At 39.5% G+C, this 21360-nt stretch overlaps 1 protein-coding gene across 1 annotated transcript in view; it reads right to left on the bottom strand.

Moving 5' to 3' along the window:
• Positions 1 to 7981: 7981 nt before the first annotated feature.
• Positions 7982 to 21360, bottom strand: part of LOC149289365 (ubiquitin carboxyl-terminal hydrolase 53-like) — a 31135-nt gene continuing 17756 nt past the window's right edge. The window contains exons 12-15 of the mRNA XM_089490745.1: positions 20084 to 20136; positions 17725 to 17818; positions 16668 to 17597; positions 7982 to 8165 (exon numbers count right to left, since the gene is read on the bottom strand). Of these exons, the coding sequence (XP_089346871.1) occupies positions 7982 to 8165; positions 16668 to 17597; positions 17725 to 17818; positions 20084 to 20136 (1261 nt within the window). The remainder of the gene's footprint in view (positions 8166 to 16667; positions 17598 to 17724; positions 17819 to 20083; positions 20137 to 21360) is intronic.

Below are 21360 nucleotides of genomic sequence, written 5' to 3'. Positions count from 1 at the left end.
TTTTTTGCCAGAACCCTTGGAATGGGCACATATGTTACAGGACCATACAAACTTGTGGACATCTTCTTTGGGGTTAGGCCACCAAAATGGAAGTGTTATAATACCTTCAGACGCACATCAGGAGGTGCGTAAATCATATCTCCGTGGTAGTATAGTCCTCCTCTGTACTGCAGATTTGTGGTATCAGAAGGATCTGTGTTGGAGGAGTAAAGGCGGAGGATGTCCCATAGGGACTGTGTGACGGTTCAAAAGTGACCTGGTTAAAGTACAGTGCTCTCTCCAAGAGGGTGCGACGTTGGTGTTTCAAACATGTGCAATAACGAATCGGCCCTGGTATTACAGGAACCTGGCCTATATGTGATGTGTAACCGAAAGCGTGAGAAAAACAGAGACCATCTGGCGAGTCTGGGTTGCAGACGTTTGGCAGTCCTGAAGTACTCCATGTTTTTATAGTCTGTGTAGACAGTGATAAGATGAAGGGTGCCCTCCAGTAAATGTAGCCACTCTTCTAAGGCCATTTTCATGGCTAGCATTTCTCTCTCACCCACGCCGTAGTTCCTTTCTGCGGGGTTCAGTGTCCGGGAGAAGAAGGCGACTGGATGGAGTTGGTTATCCAAATCATCCCTTTGGGAAAGAAACCCCTCCTACGCCAGAGTCAGATGCATCTACCTCAAGTATGTACGGTCGTTGTGGTAATGAAAGAACCAATTTAGGGGTAATAGCACCACTCTAACAAAACCGCTATGGGGCCTATTCAATAAGGTGGGAGTCTAGAGGAGGGTTGCATATACTACCTGATGTTAACTTACATAATAAAGTACAAACCCAAGTAAGCTTCTCCCGCAAGAAAAGCATACTTGGGAACTTTCTGGCTTTGGCTACTCGGAGCCAGCACTTGTAAAAGGTCCTGCCGATGCCACGGAACACACCCCGCACCGCTAGGGTGACCACATTTCCTAACTGCCATTCAAGGACACTTACTTTGATGGGTGCATTGCATCAACGTTATGCTCGGGACTGGTTAAAACATATTTTGCAGGTGCATTTTCAATATTTATGAAATCACTGGCTAAACAGGACCAAAACAGCTAAACAGTGCCATCTTGGTCCCCAAACAGGACCATGACAGCTAAATTGTACCATGTTGCTTCCCAAACAGCTAAACAGTGCATTCTTTACACCCAAACAGCTAAACAGTGCCATGTTGCTCCTTAAACAGCTAAACTATGCCATCTTTACACCCACGCAGCTAAACTGTGCCATCTTGGTCCCCAAATAGCTAAACAGTGTCATGTTTGTCAACAGTTTCATGTCCCATGTGACTATGGGAAGGTGTTTAGTGACAAATATGGCTATGGGAATTTCCCAAAGGGATCTTTGTCACTAAACAGTTTCCCATAGTCATCTTTGTCACTAAACAGCTTCTCATAGTCATCTTTGTCCCCAGTTTTCCATAGCTATTTTTGTCACTAAACATGGGACTATGTGGGTTTGTCCTCAGTTTCCCATAGGCCTCTTTGTCCATCAAAGAGGACTATGGGAAGCTGGTTAGTGACAAAGATACCTATGGGAACCTGGGGACAAACTCCCATAGTCCCATGTCTAGTCCCATAACTATCTTTGTCACTAAATGCCTTCCTATAACTATCTTTGTCCCCAGCAATCAACGATCACTTTCCTCACTTAAACGGCGTTGCTTTAATGCCTCAATTTCAAGGCATTCAGTAACGCCGAGATCGGCATCAGGGACCATGTCTGGCCCCTCCCTGGGTCCTCAACAACCGCCATACACTGTATGGCGGCAGGCGCCCGTTTTAAAAGAGTTTAGGAGGCGATCAACAATGACCTCCTAAACTTCAATGGTGTCGCTGAAATGCCAGGCATTCAGCGACACCAAACACCCATTCCAGGGCGCGTCATGACCGCTCCAGAGAGCAGTCACAACCGCCACTCCGAGTGATTTTGCCACTCGCAAGATGGCGGCGCCCTTAAAGAAAAAACAATGTAGTTTAAAAGAGTTCTCAGGAGAGTCTCTCCAGACCCTCCTGAGAATCTGGTTCCACTTGCAGGTTGAATACAGGTACTGCATTCAACCATGCAAGTCAATGGAGCCCAGCTATCTAATCACAATGTGATTAGTAAAATATTCAAGAAATAATAAAAAAAATTATGGAAAAAAAAAATTGCAAAAAAAACACCAAATGTACCAAAAAATTATTATGCAGTGATGTCACCAGAGGAACCATCCAGTACCAACAAAATGTAAAAAAAAAAAGTCAAAAAATTAATAAAATAACTAAAATAAGAAAATTATTATTATGAGCAAGTGCTAAAATTAGTGCTTTATCTTCTCAAAAATCTCGACATGGAAAGAGTTATATAAAACTATTTCAAATACCCAAGGGGTGTCTAATTTAATAAAAATGAATGGTTTCATGGGATAAATTGGAGTGGCCAGTCTCAAAGATAGGGCATAGGCACAGACTGACCAAAATGGAGAAAAAAAGCACACTTCCCAAATGTGGCATTTTAAATCCCAAACAACCCGACAAACCCATGTGGGGTATCACTGCACTCGGGAGATGTAGCTGAACACATATTGGGGTGTTGTTTGATAGTGACGCATACCAGGAGCTATGAATTGATTCCTGAAGTACAATTTGTGTGAAAAAAATACAACAACAAAAAATACTACCACAAACTTGGTGGTACAGCATTTTTAATACCTTGGGGTGTCTAGTTTTCAAAAATATATGGTTTGATGGGGTAAATTGAATTAGCCGGCTTCAAAGATGTTCCAAAGAGGAGATGGAGGCAGAATAACCAGATATGGAAAAAAAAGGTTTGGAAATCATAAAATGCTACTTGTACTTATTGCCCTATAACTTACAAAAACCAGCAAAAAAACATTGGGTATTTCTAAACTCAGGACAAATAGTAGAATCTATTTAACTAGTTTCTTTACTTGCTTTTGTAGGTAAGTAAAAGATTTTTCAAATAAAAGTCATAAAAGGTGTTTTTTTTTTTTTTTTTTTTTTATAGTAAAGATGATATGATCAAAATAACGGTATCCGAAGAAAGCCCATCTTGTCCTGAAAAATACAACATATAACTTGTGTGGGTGCACTAAATGGGTGAGGAGAAAATCACAGCTGAACACGAGCACCGCAAAAGTGTTAAAACAGCCTTGGTCCCAAAGGGTACAAAAAGAAAAACTAAGCCCGGTCCTTAAGGGGTTAAAGGGCTCACTGAGTACTTTAACCCCTTAACGTCAATTGCCGGTCCTGGCACGACACGGAAAAGCATGTGCTTTACGACAATTGACGTGCCAGGACCGGCACGTCTTTAAACGGGTGCAGAAAGCGATCTGTTTTCGCTTTCTGCACCCAAAAAACGTTGCTGAATGCCTCGACCTCGAGGCATTCAGCAACGCCGCGATCGGAACGAAGGGGCCATCTCCGGCCCCTCCACGGGGCGTCAACATCCGCCATACTTTGTATGGCGGCGGACGCCCGTTTTAAAAGCGTTTAGGAGGCGATCGACGATCAGGAGGCATCCAGCGACACCAAACACTTACCTTTCGATGGGCTGTGACTGCTCCGGAGAGCGGTCACAGCCGCAGCTGCCGATGATCTTCGCCATCAAGCAAGATGGCCGCTGCCCTATAACAGGAACCAACAAATTTTAACAAATTCCAGACCATCTAGAGAACTTTGGCTCCACTTGCAGGTTGAATACAGGTACTGCATTCACCATGCAAGTCAATGGAACCCAGCTTTCTAATCACAGTGTGATTAGTAAAAATAAATTAAAAAATAAAATAAAATTAATAATAATTAGAAAAAAAATAGTAAAAAACTAGTAAAATGTAAAAATCATTTCCCACTGATGTCACTATCAGGGGAACCTCCAAGTTGAAAAAAAATGTTAAATTTTTTTTTTTTAAAAGACAAAAAAAAAATATATATATATAAAAAATATATTTTTGTGAGCAAGTCATAAAATTAGCATATTAGCTTAAAACAATTCTCGCATGGAAAGAGTTAAAATACTGGCATATTAAATGCCCATGGGGTGTCTACTTTTAAAAAAGGTATGATTTGATGGGGTAAATTCAATTGGCCAGGTTCAACAACGTCCCAATTAACACCGGGGGAAGGATGGCCACACACCTAATTTCCAATTAGAAAAATGCACACGTACCAAATGTGGCCTTTTAGTTCCCACAAAAATGACACACCCATGCATGTGGGATATCACTGCACTCAGGAGATGTTGCTGAACACATTATGGGGTGTCGTGTGACAGCGGCATATACCAGGAGCTGTAAATTCATACATAAAGTAGGTGTGTGTGGAAAAAATACACACACAAAAATACTACTGCAAACTTTAACAAAGAGTTAAAATACCAGCATTTAAAATACCCTGTGGTGTCTAGTTTTGAAAAATATATGGTTTTGTTGGGCACACTGAAATGGCCCGGCTCAAAGATGTACCAAATAGGGCATGGGCAGTGGATCCCCAAATGCCAAAGTTCAACATTGAAAAATGCGCATGCCCCAAATGTGGCCCTTTTGCCCCCAAACGGCCAGGCAAAATCATTCATGTGAGGTATCGCTGTACTCAGGAGATGTTGCTGAACACATATTGGGTGTTTTGTGATAGTGACATAAACGAGAACCTTTTAATTCATACCTGAAGTAAAATGTGTGTGGAAAACCAAATGCAAAAAAATGACTACCACAAAGTTTGACAAAGACTGGTGGTAGATATGGTGCATGGAAAGAGTTAAAATACTAGCATTTGAAATACCCTGGGGTGTCTAGTTTTCAAAAATATATGGGTTTATTGGGCACACTGAAATGGCCCGACTCAAAGATGTACCAAATAGGGCATAGGCAGTGGATCCCCAAATGCCAAAGTTCAACATTGAAAAATGCGCATGCCCCAAATGTGGCCCTTTTGCCCCCAAACAGCCAGGCAAAATCATTCATGTGAGGTATCGCTGTACTCAGGAGATGTTGCTGAACACATATTGGGGTGTTTTGTGATAGTGACATAAACGAGAACCTTTTAATTCATACCTGAAGTAAAATGTGTGTGACAAAACAAATGCAAAAAAATGACTACCACAAAGTTTGACAAAAACTGGTGGTAGATATGGTGCATGGAAATAGTTAAAATACTAGCATTTGGAATACCCTGGGCTGTCTAGTTTTAAAAAATATATGATTTGATGGGGTAAATTGCATTGGCCAGGTTCAAAGATACCCGAAATGGCACATGGGGGGAAGAATTACCAGATTTGGAAAAAATGGCTTTGAAATAGCAAAACGCTACCTGTACTTATTGCCCCATAATGGGTAGAAAAAAGCAAAAAAACATAAAAACATTGGGTATTTCTAAACTCAGGACAAATAGTAGAATCCATTTAGCAGGTTTTTTCATTACCTTTTATAGATGAGTAAAAGATTTTTCAACTAAAAGTTAGAAACAGTCATTTTTTTCTACATTTTTCACCATATTTTATACTTTTTTTAGTAGTAAATAATATGATACAATCAAAACAATGTCATCTAAAGAAAGCCCTTCTTGTCCTGAAAAAAACAATATCTAATGTGTGTGGGTTCAGTAAACGGGAAAGAAGAAAATTACAGCTAAACACAAGCAGCGCAGAAATGTTAAAAAGGCCATTGTCACGAAGGGTACAAAAAGTAAAATCAGCCTTTGTCACGAAGGGGTTAATACACATTCATCTTTAGTGATGCTGTCCCTTTATACTGTAGGTTGGATATCCACTTGGAAGTCCTTGCTTAAGCCTCCTATGTGCCTCCTACATATTGCAGGAAAGTGCTGTTTTTCTTAGCTATTAGGCGGGTGTCAAGGCAACAAGATGGCAGGGAAGCAACCACGTTAAAGAATCCTGGAAATGGCAGTTACGCAGTTTACGCTGAGCTCTGCATAGTAATGATTAGTGATGTCCGGATCATGAACGAATCGTTCATTTGATCCGGTTCTTTTTAGTGATCCGGATGAGTCGGTTCACTAGACTGAACGATTCGTTTGTAGCGGTTCAGTCTGTGAATCATCATGCAGCTGTAACCTGATCCTAGAGCTGTGAGTCATCTGCAGAGCACTCTGGGGTCAGGTTACAGCTCATTAATTCTCACAGGAACGATGACTCATAGAGTCAGAGATTCGTTCAAAGAGTCGAATGATCCGAAGAGTCGAATGAACCGAAGAGTCGAATGAACCGAAGAGTCGAATGAACCGAAGAGTCGAATGAACCGAAGAGTCGAATGATTCGAATCTTACAGGGATCCGGATCTTACAAGGATCCGAATCTTACAGAGATTCGAATCATTCAGAGAAAATCACTGATACCATACTTTTATAAATAAATACATTAATAATGTTCACACTGCCCCCAGGATTTAGATTCCCCTGAGTTTGCCCCCCTTTACCTATAACTGCACCTACAGTTAACTTTATTAAATTAATTAAATTAACCCTCAATCATCAGCATAAAATTAACCCTTATACCCCATCAACCATAACTGCCCCTGAAATTAACCGTAAAGATCCCATTAACCATAACGGCCCCTGAAATTAACCCTAAAGACCCCATTAACCACAACGGCCCCTGAAATTAACCCTAAATACTCCATTAACCATAACTGCCCCTAAATTAATTGCATGTACTCCAGATAAATTACCTAATAAATTGGTATGGTTGATGGGGTCTTTAGTGTTAATTTGGGGGCAGTTATGCTTAATGGGGTGTTTAAGGATAATTTAGGGGCAGTTATGCTTAATGGGGTCTTTAGTGTTAATTTAGGGGCAGTTATGCTTAATGGGGTGTTTAAGGATAATTTAGGGGCAGTTATGCTTAATGGGGTCTTTAGTGTTAATTTAGGGGCAGTTATGCTTAATGAGGTGTTTAGGGTTAATTTGGGGGCAGTTATGCTTAATGGGTCTTTAGTGTTAATTTAGGGGCAGTTATGCTTAATGAGGTGTTTAGGGTTAATTTGGGGGCAGTTATGGTTAATAGGGTGTTAAGGGTTAATTTTAGGGGCAGTCATGGTTGATGGGGTGTTAAGGGTTAATTTTAGGGCAGTCATGGTTGATGGGGTGTTTAGGGTTAATTTAATGGTGAGGGTTAATTTAATTAATTTAATAAAGTTAGCTTAAGGTGCAGTTGCAGGTAAAGGGGAATGTAAATCCTGGGGGCAGTGATTATGAATGTATTATTTATAACAGTATGGTGACATTCTCTGAATGATTACAATGCCAATGAAGGCAGAGAGTCGTTCAAAGATCCGGATCTTACAATGATCCGGATCTTACAATGATCCGGATCTTACAATGATCCGGATCTTACAGTGATCCGGATCTTACAGTGATCCGGATCACTGTAAGATTCGGATCCCTGTAAGATCCGAATCTTTGAACGACTCTCTGCCTTCATTGACATCACTGGAGGCAGGGGGGAGGATTCATAATGAAAGGGGCGGGGCCAATCGTTAGTGTGCCTGCACGGAGTTACTGGAAAACAGTAACTCCGTGCAGACACACTGAGTGATCCGAAGATCCGGATCATGAATCGGATCATTTCAGTGAACGAATCGAAATGATCCGATTCACTTTAATGATCCGAACTTCCCATCACTAGTAATGATCAGGTTTATGGGTTGCAGTAAATCTTCCCGCCGCTGAACGTGCTGGTTCCACGCGTCACCATGGAGACCATGAAACATCCTATCACATGATGTATTAGCACGTGATCACTCGTTCTTCCTGCTTCCGCATCGCGTTCACGGGGAGCTGCCTTTCGTTCCGAGGCTCCAGAGTTCAGCATGGACACGCAGCAAGCGCGCCACCGGACATCGCCTGAAAAAGAAGAGGACCCCCCCAGAACCGGGCCAGACGCCTCGGAGCTGGCAGAGCGGAGGAGGGAGGCTCAGGGCTGTTTACAGGCTTTATCCCAGCATTCGTACTGGTTTGACTTGTGGATCTTCCTGCTGTTTGACCTGGTTCTCTTTATCTTCGTGTACCTGCTTCCGTGAGCGAGTAAGTGATCGCTCCAGACCAGCCATCATACTTTTGCATTGCTTCTTTAGGCTAATAATTCCAAAGTCCCCTTTTCCGTCTTTTCCATGATCTCTGAAATGCGTGTATAAGTTAATTTGCGCTACTAAAAGAAGTCTTGTTTAACTCTGATGACGTAACCTTACATACATCCCTGCTATTATACACGCCTAACCACTCCCTTAAAACAGGTGTCACTCCTTGCATTTGAATGCTGGCAGGTATTCAGTAGGGTTTGCCGCAATACATTAGTCATATTCCCACAATGTATAGGTGACATCTAAATATACATTAAAGGGGGACAGTTTGGTGTCCCCAATACCTCCACTACAGAAGACACATTTAAGTATGTGAGTTCTTTAATGTGTAATATATATATATATATATATATATATATATATATATATATATATATATATATATATATAATACTGAAGTAGATGCTGCAGCTGCCCCTCCTCTTCTATAGTCTAACAAGCCACTTTATAGGTGCCTGGGGTGTATATGGTTTTTATACAGTGCACTCTCCCATTTTTGCTGCTCCACATGTATTTTACTGTGTAGTTTGTTAGAGTAAAAGAGAAGTTCAACAGGGGATTGAGCCGAACAGGAGAGTGACTCGAGGGCTTATGAATGTCGAATTTGGGTCAAGTACCCAGGTTACAGCACCATCATAAACAAACTCAAGTTTGTCTAAGGTGATTACAAAACGGGATACTAGGCTTTTGCCAAAAGATGATGATTGTCAGCATCTTGAACTTGAAACAGGTGTTGTAAAGCTGCAAACATATGGATTTCTGTAGTAATTCCTTTACTTTTTGTACCCTGAATCACTTTATCAGTATAGAGCATTCTCTGTCCAAATAAAAACCCACACGTCTTCAGGTGTAGTACAATATTCTAACACTTTTTCCCCATAACAGGTATATTTTTGAACATTCCAAAGAACACCATGAAAATGAAATATTCTACAGGATTCCTGGCAATCTGTTTTCTTGGTAGCGATAGCGATGACACTTACCAGACTGCGGCATCAATTTACTGCAAGACTGATTGGCCAGGAAGTGTGGATGTTAAAGGACTAATTTATCTCTCAAGTGTCTTCTGAAATATTTATTTCTGCAAAAATTAATTTTTTTCTAATTATTGTATGAAAATGCCTAAATCCAAGCTGTATGGAGATCTCACCTCAAAGGTTGACATATACAGCTGCAACATAATGTATTGATGGAATTTCTTTGGCCATTAAAATGCATCCATGATATTTCCATAAAAATATTTATAAGGATCATCACTCATGCCAGTTTTACTTTATTTTCACTAATCTTTCCTAACCAAAGAACATCTGTTGGATATGTAGATTTATTAAATACTTGGTATTTTCAGTGTGTTGGTTGTTTATGATTCAGAACCACTACACTGTAGAAACAAAATGTAAAGAGGACCCCTTTGTAAACTGACTCCTGGTACTCTGGCTGAGCACCTCTGCTGATTTTGCTGCCTCCACTTTTTTGGGGGCATCTGCTATTACTGCCTGGAGTCAAAACCATTCAGTCGTCTGAAACATTCACAGTATTCAAAGTTGTCTTATAGGCAGTGAATATAGCAAATGATTATAGCCATCATGACACACCATGAGCCAAGACTAGATGTAGGGGTCCAAACCAGAAAAACAAAAACACAGTCAAGCGGGGCTATTTATCTGAGATGGGTCATTAGCATACAAAAGCACATTCAGCAGTACATGTAGTTCCCTATCAAGTCCTCCCAAAACACCTTGCAATCCTCTTGAAACAGCCCTCAGCCCGTTCTTGGTGCAGATTCCACTTCGGCCCCCTTGGTGACTGCTCCAAACCAAGGCAAAACAGGCTCAATCTCCTCACCCAGACCTCCAAATCCAGGGTGTTCATCAAAGAAGATCTATCCGAGGTCCCAAAAGATTGATCTGAAAAAAATGTTGATGCAATAAAAGGTATCACCTCCTGCTAAAGACACTCTTGTGCCAATACAGCAATAATAATTTTGTCGGGAAGTAAAATGGCCCAAGCAAACACATTCCCTCTTAAGAGAACAGATCTAATTCAGACACACTTTATGGGTTTATTCACAAAAGCTAGAGATTTGATTGTAACTCACTTTTTCCCTATGGGACTTTTAACCTGACTGCTTAATCCAGTTGCATTTACATATTATGAGGTACATCGTATATAGAAACAACTATAGGATTGTAATTTTGGGAGCAGTCAGGAATGAGGTCGTGCATCATCCTTTTAAGGCTAGGTTTCCATTTGGGTTTTTGTCCTGCGTTATTTTCTTGATGGAAAACGCCAAGAAAACTGCCACTGCCTTTACCTGCGTTTTGGCGTTTTTGCCTTTCTGTGGAAATTGCTTTTTTGACCCTAGGCAGTTTTTCCAGCCTTTACACGTTAGAATTGTCACCCAGCTAAAAGGGATTAGGATAAATTGCAAGTATCTGCCCCCTCCTGATGTCATTTCCTTGGTAGAGTTCTACTTAAACACGCCCCGGCGGACCCTTTTGTCTCTGTGGTTTGTAAGGCATGCTTTATTCCGAATGTCTGCTCTAGGAAGATTGGCCCCAAATGATGGTGCAAATTGTTTGCTGTTGCTTTTGGCACGCAGGGTCCAGTTGGGTATGTTTGTTTGTAATGGCATGTTTGTTCCAAATGGTGTCAACATGCTGCGATTTTGAAAAACTGCCACAGAGCCCAAAAAAGCAGTAAAACGCCAAAGAGGACTGAAAAACGCCAAACAGAAAAACGCCAAGTGGAAATGGCATTGTGCGATTTCCTATTGAAGAACAGCTAACATCTGGCCGCAGCGTTTTTTCACTAATAAAACGCCGTGTGGCTGAATTGGCGTTATTATGGGCGTTTTTAGCAAAAAAAAACAACCCAAGTGGAAACAGCCTAAGGGAGGTGGAAAGCAAGGAAAGGTCTATCGTGTAATTCTTATACTCACATTGGTAGGAATGAGCACAAGGAATTGTCTCACATTATTCTACGCTTTGTGGGGTTCTGTCATAGAATCGTCTGGGTATTTGGCAGCATTGCGGTTTTCCTGTAAGCCTCACAAGTGAGGCTGTCAAGGCAAACCAAAAAAATCGACGAGATCGGCGGTTCAAACAACAGACTAGTAATGCAAATCACCGGTCTGTTAAACACGCCCCCGAGCCCGATGCAAACCGGGTGAGGGGCGTTCCAGGCTGCCTATTCTTTGAGGCAAGCCCGCAATGCCCCAAGAGGGGGCTTCACAACCTCCCGATCCCCGTGATTCACAGTGGTCGGTGGGTTAAATGACAGACCAGTGACTGGAATCACTGGTCTGACAATCACCCAGCCCGATGCAAATCGGGTGAGGGGCATTCCAGGCTGCCTCTTCATTTTTTTTTAAATATATATATATATGGTAACATGTATAAAAAAGTGCTATATCTTCCCAAAAAATTCCTGCATGGAAAGAGTTAAAGTATTGGCATTATTGGTGCCTAGTTTAAAACAATGTATGATTTGATGGGGTTAATTTAATTGCCCGGCTTCAAAGATGTCCCAAATATGGGACGTGGGCAAGGACTGACCAGATGTCTAAACAGCAAAGAAAACAAAAAAACACACACCTCCCAAATAACCCAACAAACCCATGCATGTGGGGTATCACTGCGCTCAGAAGATGTTGCTGAACACATATTGGGGTGTTATTTGAAACAGACATATACCAGGAGTGGTAAATTTTGACTACCATAAAGTTTGACAAAGGCTAGGGGTAGAATTAGTGCATGGAAAGGGTTAAAACACCAGCATTTGAAACACCTGGCCTCAGATACCTGAAATAGCACATGGCGCAGAATGACGAGATTTGGGGAAAAATGGTTTTGAAATAGCTAAACGCTAATGGTACTTATTGCTTCATAACGTGCGGAAAAAACAAAAAACAAAAACATTGGGTATTTCTAAACTCAGGACAAATAGTAGAATCTATTTAGCAGTTTTTTATCATTAGTTTTTGCAGATGAGTAAAAGATTTTTCAAAAAAAAGGGAGTCATTTTTTTTTTAACAAAAACCATATTTTATCTTTTTTGTATAGTAAATTAGATATGATAAAAATAATGGTATCCCCTGTTTGTCCTCAAAAAAGCGTGTGGGAGCACAAAATGAGAGAAGAAAATTACAGCTAAACAGCAACACAGACAAATGTCCGCCTTTGTCCCAAAATGTACTACGAGAAAGAAACAGTATTGTCATTAAGGGGTTAAAGAACAACCAAACATACTCAAAAAATATTTTATTACACAAACACAGATTTCTCATTTGATTGTCTTCACATGTTGACACTCATATGCCATAAGCAGCTCTGTTCAAATAGACAATTGCACAAGATGCTCCTTGAAATTATGATCGTGACTACCCCGTAAAGCAAGCAAAAGATGCCATATATGATGGTTTTTGTGGTGTAATTTTAGTGCAAACTTGCTTAGAAAATATCAGCTCTAAAAACTAGTTCTAGAATTTCCAGTTTAATGCCTATTCGTCAAACTGGTCTCATGTCAAAGGATAACCAGTATGGGCTCCGAGGAGCAGACAGCTGAGAAATCACTCGTGATTTTATAATCCTTAATTCAACCAGATATTAAGAATAATAGACTATACTTCCCCCTTTCATATAATCTACAATCCAATGATCATATTAATACAATATAGCACGCCCTCATCATTTTTGTTTTTAAACCATGTAATATTTCTGTTTTACTTGGATGTTTTTGAAAAACAGGGAAGCAATGGCTGGTGATGTTCATTTGAACTATATTGTGATTGGCTGTCAGAATCCAACATGGTTTCACATTGTGTCACCCCCCCCTTGGGTATTCCCCCTTGCATTCTTACTACCTGCTATCTCTAAAGTAAATATCAAAACACTCAAGTCTTACATTACTATTTTATCTGTCGGTGTCAGTTTCTATATAAACTCTTCTAATAAAGCATTACCAACCATTTCAAACTTTACATCTTAACTGCCAAACAGATCAGAACATTGTTTTGCAGTCTCCTCGAGAAGTACCGTTAACAGAACTATTGCATATTTTGTTGGTTTATTCACAAAAGATAGTTGGCAAGAGATGTGTTTTTAACTCCTTCACTTTAATATCCCTTATTAAGGGCTGATCTAGCCCTAACGTATAGCTCAATGGCTGAGGAGAATGAAGAAATCGCACTGATTTAACTATACAGTATACAGGGCCAGTTTATCAACTGTTGAAACCACAGGTCTCCTGTCAACGCTCTCTTTAGCGAATACACTCCTTTATGTGCCTGAACACAAAGCTGCTGGCAGTTGGATAAAAGGAGTGTCAAATCACAGGTTCCAGAGAAGAACAGGGAATCCAGAATATCTTCTCTGGGTACAAGGGTAAAATACAGATATAGCTTTCCGATAGGGCAGTTCACTGGAGCAGGGTTTAAAAAAAAAAAAAAAAAAAAAAAAAAAAAGTGCGCTTTATGAATTTTTGGATGCATAGAGGGATTCTTTACCATTAAAATTTATACAAAAACATTTTGTAAGGCTCACATGGTTTCTGAAAAATCACTCTAAAAAGCCATTTAACCCTTAATATTGCACATTATTTTCATTTGACATAAACCACTAACCATAAATGTACAATTATACAAAATAAGTAACAGTAACACATAGATCAGGTTCTATGCCATATCAAGAAAAAAAAAAAAAAAAAAACGGCAGTAAAACAATACAGAAAGTTATGAAATGTGTTTAGTGTTTTATATTACAAGCCGGTTTAAAATAGGATTTTTTTTATGATACAAATCTTTACAACTACAATAGAACATATATAAAATATATATTAAATAGGCACAGAAGCAAAGCCATACAAAGGTAGGAGAGCCGACACCACTCTCAAAAAATTCACAAAAAGTGACTTTTGAAATGCTTTGAAAGCATTCCAGTATTTCATGGTTAACTTTAACGGAGTGTATCCCATACGGGAAGCCTAAAGGTAGAACACCTACATATATAATGTTACATTGCAGATAAATATATTGTACTCTGGGGCACATTTGAATCGGTTTGTTTAAACAGACAAAAGTAGTCTAATGGCAGAAAGAATTTCCACCTAAAATTATATTAAAGTAATTAAAATAAATTATCAATGGTCTTTGCAAGCATGCAAACGTATAGATCAAATGAAACCAGCTTTCAAATGCGACTAACTGGCCTATGTGAATTCATTATTCAATGCACTATGCAAACAATCTATTTTATTGGAGCAAACCGAAAGCAAAATTATTTTCTAGACGCTAAGAAAAGAAAGGTACATAGAGTGAGACTATGCCTTCTTGAGAGGAGGCACAAGTGCAAGAAGGAGCCACATGGCCTAGGTGACAATTCCTTTAGGGCAGTGATTCTCAACCGACTCTTTAATACAGTTCCTCATGTTGTGGTGACCCCAACCATAAAATTATGTAAATATATATTAGGCGACCTCTGTGAAAGGGTCTGTGAAAGGGGTCGCGACCCACAGGTTGAGAACCGCTGCTTTAAGGGATCCCACTGCTGCCCCTAAATTATTCAAATGTATGCAGGAGTACAATATATGTAAAATGCATAAATCTTCATTATTAGAAAACCTTTAGGCTGGGAGTTGAAAGCCACTCTACACAGAGCAACAAGGCATCAGCTCCAAATAAAGCATTACACCAAATGAAAATTGATTTGTTTCAATGTGAATATGTTATATAAATATAGTTTCACCACTGTTTTCAAAATCAATACCACACACTGATCAAAACATTGTCAGGTATTAGCAAAATGGAGTGTTTTTTGCCACAAGCTAAAATTAAGTAGGTTTTAAAAATCTATTTGAATGAAATGTAGTCATGTAACCTTTGAATGGGAAAAAAACCCATACTACTTATGCTGTGGGTGTAACAATCTTGTGATTGAATAATAAGGGAAAAAATAAGCCAATATATGATGTATCTTGAAGAATTTCAAAATCACTGCCTGAAGCTGATCCATGAATTTAGAGGAACATGATGATTAGGCTCACTTATGGCTGTGTGAATCGAGGCCATAGACAAGCCATCCATATTACAAACCCCAGTGGGTCAGAATTCTGAATTATTTTTACCCATGCGTTTTAACTGCATATCGGCCGGGAAGTGGGTGAGTGTAAGTGGATTGTGGCATTGAATGGACACCTGGCAAATAGCTTTACCCTGAGATTAAAAAAAGTGGTGCATTTAGGAGCATCCAGGGTAAGTTTCATTTAAGTACCTTATTAGCATTTGCTAACACAGTTTGTGTTAGCAAAGCCTAATAAGGTACTTAAATGAAAGGGTGTCAAGTTAATGGATTTATTATTTAGTACGTCATCAAAAATCTTTTCAGAGTAGTAGAATTTGGTTACAAAATAATGCACTTTAGTTTATAAACACATGGCTTACAGGTAGAACCTGGAACTTCACTTTGAGCCCATAAAAGAGAAAAGGCTTAACTGTCATGACTGGCTTAACAGTTGTTTCCTAACTCCTTCTAAGACTATCTAGATTCTAAAAGATGTAAATATAATATGTTAGGTAGTGTTTCTATAAAAATATAAAATTTGTTTTTAAAATTTTTAAAACAGAGCTTTAAAAATCATTGAATTAATGACAAAAATTCCTGATCATTACAAAGTGTGTGCACTGGCCAAACATTTAGCCTTAAATCTTTCAGTGCCATGGGGTAAACAGCGCAAGTCTTCCATGCGAGTAGGACCCACAATTTAATAGCAGCCTCCAAGTGCAGCATTAGCTTATTTATTCTGCCTTAAACGATTTTGCATATATTTTTTGGTTTGTATGGGGATGGGGGAGTGTGTTTAAAACTATCACCAGTAGGTGCCAGAGCGTTTGCTCTGTAGTAAAAGACAGCCCTGGCTGTAGATAAAATTTTGTAGGACTTATGCTGCTCACTTCTGTGGCACTGAAATAGTTAACCGTCCTGTTTCCATTCTTTACTTTGGGGAAGAAGTGCATCTTATAGCCAGATACAGTCTAATAAATTGCTCTAATTTATAGCCATTAGCTGCTAATGTGGTCTTTTGGCGTGAGCATATTTTTTTTTTTCTTTGTTAACTATTAACTAAATTATGACTCTTTTCTGAACCATACCAAATTTAAGACTTCTTATCACAGCTAGGACTATGTAACTGCACAAAGACTTACAATACAAGAGCTTGATACAAGACACAGTTACAGATGTGCAATATGCATTATAGAACTGCGAGTACCCCCCAAAAAGTCAATCCATTTCATTTACTAACTTTCATTTTGAAATGATTTCTTGTTCTACTGACGTACATTAACTGTACATTTTAAGCAACTGTAAGTTCCTTGTTGATACAGTTCTATTACAACTTTGAGATGACCAAACTCCAACCAAACCCAAACTTGTTTCACAGAACGTGGTTCCGATCTCTAATGTCCTTGATGAACTGAAACACATAAGGAGTATGCTTCATAGCACGCACGTTAATATATATGTCACCAAAATCACCAGTTTACCTATTACAAGGTAAATTTCCTATCGAAGGTTTGGATCTTGATACGAGAGAAGGATGAGTGTGGTCAAGTGTCCGATGGTATGCTGGATTCACCATGGTTTCTGTTAGCTGAAAGGGATCCCTGTGGAATCCAGAACTCTCCGAAACATAGACCCTGGGCCTCTGGTGGTATTTCTGTCTGTACGTGTCTGTCATACAGTTGTCAACAGAAAAATATGTTGTCAGAGAAACTGTATCACTTCCACTTGGAGAACCCGGATCTAATCCTAAGGCATGTGGAACCAGCTTTGATCGATAGTCATAAGCAGAGGAGCCAGCCAAGTTTGGTTTAGTAAAATGGAGTTCATGATTGTAAACTGCATCTTTTCTTGGATAGTAATCTTCATCCGACTCTGGTCTCATGAAATCATTGGGTAAGAAGGTCTCTGAAGTGACTGCATGAGGACGGGACAAGGGTTCTCCAAGTCTAGAATTAATTGTCGGTGCAGCATTTTGTTCAGTCCTTTGCACGCCGTTTCTTAGGTATTTTTTAGGGGGTAATGGAGGAGGTATACTATTTAAATTCTGACGATCCATACAGCAAACGTCGTTTTCACCAAACTGGAAGAAATTTACATGCTGCAGCCTATTTCGCGAGACCTGTGGTGAAAAACTTCCTGTTAAGGAAGCGCTGCCAGCAGGAAGTTGCAATGGAGAATTCATGAATCCACTGGTGGAATGCACTTTTCCTGGGGCTACTGGAGTGTCTCTTTGAGATGGAGAATTTTCATAGTGCAAACAGCGATTTTCTAAACATACAGCATTTATCTGATTTGAACTTTCCTGAGGATCAAGTGATTTGTTCAAGTGAAGTTCTTTCACACCATAATCTTTAGTACCATACAGAAGGTTTGGAGGTCGTTGATCTCTTTTGGAATCCATACCTAGTTTCCTGAAGAAAAAAATAATAAATGAATAAGCATAAGCAATTATTACTCAAGACAATGTAGCCATTATTGCAAACAAATAATCGGGATATTTTTAACAAATGTAAACAGAATGTTATAAAAAAGTAATACCTTTGACATGCAGGGCTGTGAAGAGGTTCACATGCATCAGGAGAAAGTTTATCCGCATATCTGTGCTCCAAACCATTATTTTCTTTGTTGAAACCTTAAAACATAAATATACGTTATTTACATATATATCTATAAACCTACAATCACCACAGCACCAATTAAATGATCCAATCAACAGAAACATTCCAATGGTTGCTATGGTGATAAGAATTTTTGGATATAAACCCATATCCATAGTTTAATCCTTACATTAGAGGCATACAATATATTAAGATGCACCAGTAGGGTTGAAGGCCTACGTTGATGTAGGGTGCCCAATATACTCATACATGAGCCTTCAGCCGATGTAAATCCATTGCAAACTACCAATGGTACACGGACCTGCAATTCTTGGTTGCATTTATAAAAACTATAATTAGAGAATAACATTTCAAATGTCACTATTTTTAAAAAAAATGCTGTAAAACAGAAGACCAAATCAACAAATGTTGAAGTTAGAATTGTTGGCTCAGTGATATTTGCTATATTATGCAAAGCGCGATAGAGGTGGCAAAATCAGATATCATGTTGAGGGGAAAAACACATTATTAACTTATTGCCCGATTTGAACTGCTCTTGGAAAGTTCTCACACACTTCAGTTATCCTTTAACAAGCACATCTCTTATAACACGTTTTAAATGCATAAACAATTTAAGTGATAAAGGGTTAAAATGAAAAGTAGTATGCGAGTAAAAGCTTTAGTTCTCCTGTCATTTAAAACTGTAATTCTTATGCATTATGTCTACAGCACTACACTACTGAATCTGCTGGTGCAATATAAGATGATAAAAAAAAAAAGACAAAACTTCTTGGCATCAGAAACAGGGCATTTGTTGGAAAGACTTTCCAGAGTAGCCCAGCAGGTGGCAGCATAGATCCACCATAGAGCAGTCTCTTATGTATGGCATGGCTTCCAGTGAGTAATGCTCACTGACACCATAAGGGTTTGTCTTCAGGAATCCAGCTTGTATAAAAATAGAAGTGTTATTTTTCTCTTCTGCTGACACAGAAAGCCTTGCATGGCTAAAACCAGAGTGTGATTCTGTAGAGAATGTTGGCCCAGTGTTCACTGCAGACCTAAATATGGCAGATGTTCGTGTTCTGGCCTGCAAAGTCACTGTCCTAATTATCTTCATTAAAGAACAATTGTAGAAATATACATATACATTGTATATACATACGCACACTAGATATTTTTTGCTAGGCTGCAGATCTAAAATCCAGTTTAAACAGGAATTTTCTCTTGCTTTACACACCCAAAAAAGGATGTTTTGGATGTCAAAAGAGCAGGCCATGACTGAATTGTGAGACAAATATGCCCTGCATGAGGGAATCAACATCTGGGTACGTTTGGGCGTCATCAATATGGCATGGTTGGTATCCCCCTAGGCACAAGAGAGCAAGGAGGGTCACATCTGGATCCACCTTTTCACTTGGGGTGAGCCCCAAGTGACCCCCAAAAGTTAAAATATGCAAAACAAATGAGACTGAGCGTTTTATACAAGATGGGCTCTTACGTCGTAGAATTCACCAACAAATCCATAATCTTTTGTCTTCTGTAAAATGACAGCCTCATGCATTTTTATATTCCCTAGCTGCCCTAATCTCTTCTGCTGTAAGGCTATCCCACCCTATTTCTTCACCAAGTAGTGGGTACTCCCCGGATGTCTTACAGTCTTGCCTTGCTCCTTTCGCACCAAAATTCTATCTAGTCTGTTGGATTCCAACAGAGGGTCAGGTATATGCAGACCTTATTCGATGAGAAAAGGGTGCAGCAAAACTGTCACCAGAAAGAGATTTGTCTCCCTTGTACAGGATTAGAGGAGGGGAAGGAGAGGCATGGCGTGATAAGTGAGAACATTTCCAAAGGGACTTAAAGCACACGAGGGCGAGTCCTGCTCTGATTAACTCTGCTTAGCATGAAGCAGCTGTTATTTCCAGATCATGGCTTCATGCGGAGCAGTGTTACGGCTCAAACTAGTCACCAAATTTGTAAACTAGGATATCCTTTTTAAACACTCGGGGCTTAATGTTACCATTAGTTTGTATGTGTATATTATATATATACACACACATATATATACACACACACACACATATATATATATATATACACACACACACACACATGGTTTTGTTTGTTCACAGCCTACCAACGATTTTGCCTCTGACAGATGCCTGAAGCATATGGCAAACGGTATGCGCAGGTTTGCAAATATATTTGAAGGTACTGACGTTAAGACAATGCCAATACGCGAAATGTGTTAGTATAGCTGAAGAAACATTTCACCGATTAATAACCTTTGCTTGGTTTCTTACCATTGAAATGGCTCCCGGAGGTCGGAAGTACATTTCCCAGTTGACGATGATCACTAAAATAAAAGGAGTTATGACATTAGTAAATTAAATTCAATACAACAGAATTTAGTATACAAGTAATCTGCCGCAAGAAAAAAAAGCAGGGTCCATCAAGATTTCAAAATCATTATATCTTGGCTAGATCTAGATACAGTAATGCATTCCAGTAACGTATAGTTAAATATGGTGCACGATCAGAAGCCTCAAAGCTACGGGGACGTTATTAAAAAACACAAGGCAATATTTAATAAGGCCTTTCTTGGCACCGTACAGAGGCACATGGGAGAGTTTTTCTTGAAGTGGATACTCAAAGTGAAGGTTTCTACTAGTCACATGATACAGTGTCACACCAGCGGTCACGTCTTTCACGGAAACAAGCAGTGTTTAACTTAGAAACAGCGCTCGCTTACTTCTCCAGCAGTTGCCAGTCCAGCTCTACAGCTAGGCCGCCCTGCAGACACTCCCAATGCCTCTTTACTATCAAGAATCTGAAAAGTAGGGCTCTAATCCCATCTCATAGCATAAAGGCAAGCATCATACGCACAGCACACCATAGAAAAAGATCACTAAACTGGCAGAGAGCGACGTGTAAATTTGAAAGGCAGCAACTTCATGTCAGATTGTGCAATTTGAATTTTACATTTTCAAACTTTCAGATTATATTAGAACTGACGGCATCCACAGCTCTGAGCAAGCTAAGCTAAGCTATTACACAATCCAATACTGCATTTGACACCCACACATACATTTGTAACCTTACTAAGGATTTGATTGTGGCGGCCCTATACCGGAGTTCTCAAAGACACAGATTGATTTTGGTGGCCCTTTAGAGTTTTCATGCAATTCAACATGTGGCTGAAAGGAGTGTGTGTTTGTGTGGATTCGACTGGTTTATGAGGCTGATGTGTGAGTGGTTGAGTGCGAGCTAGGATTGGTGTATGTGGTTGACAGCGGTTTGTGTATGTTTAAGTGAGTTTCACTGAGCGGTATGCGTGTTTGATTGTACGTCATTGTGTCACCGTGGTATCTGCTTCAGTGTATGGCTGAAACTGGTCAATATGGCTTCAAGTGGCCATTATAAAATTGGTTCCCTTTGTGGGGGGGGGATTACCCACATGGGTTTACAAAGGGGGTATGTGTCCTATAAAGAATACTGAATTGCAGGTGCTGATTTAAAAGCAAAACTTTTTTTATTGTTATATTTTATTATTTTAATTCTGTATCATACTGCTATGTCA

The sequence above is a fragment of the Sceloporus occidentalis genome, unplaced genomic scaffold, assembly GCF_023333645.1.
Source record: "Sceloporus occidentalis isolate IW3139 unplaced genomic scaffold, rSceOcc1.0.p SCAF_46, whole genome shotgun sequence".
NCBI classification, from domain to species: Eukaryota; Metazoa; Chordata; class Lepidosauria; order Squamata; family Phrynosomatidae; genus Sceloporus; species Sceloporus occidentalis.
Note: the sequence above shows the minus strand (reverse complement) of the source record. Positions and strands in the feature narration are given on the sequence as shown.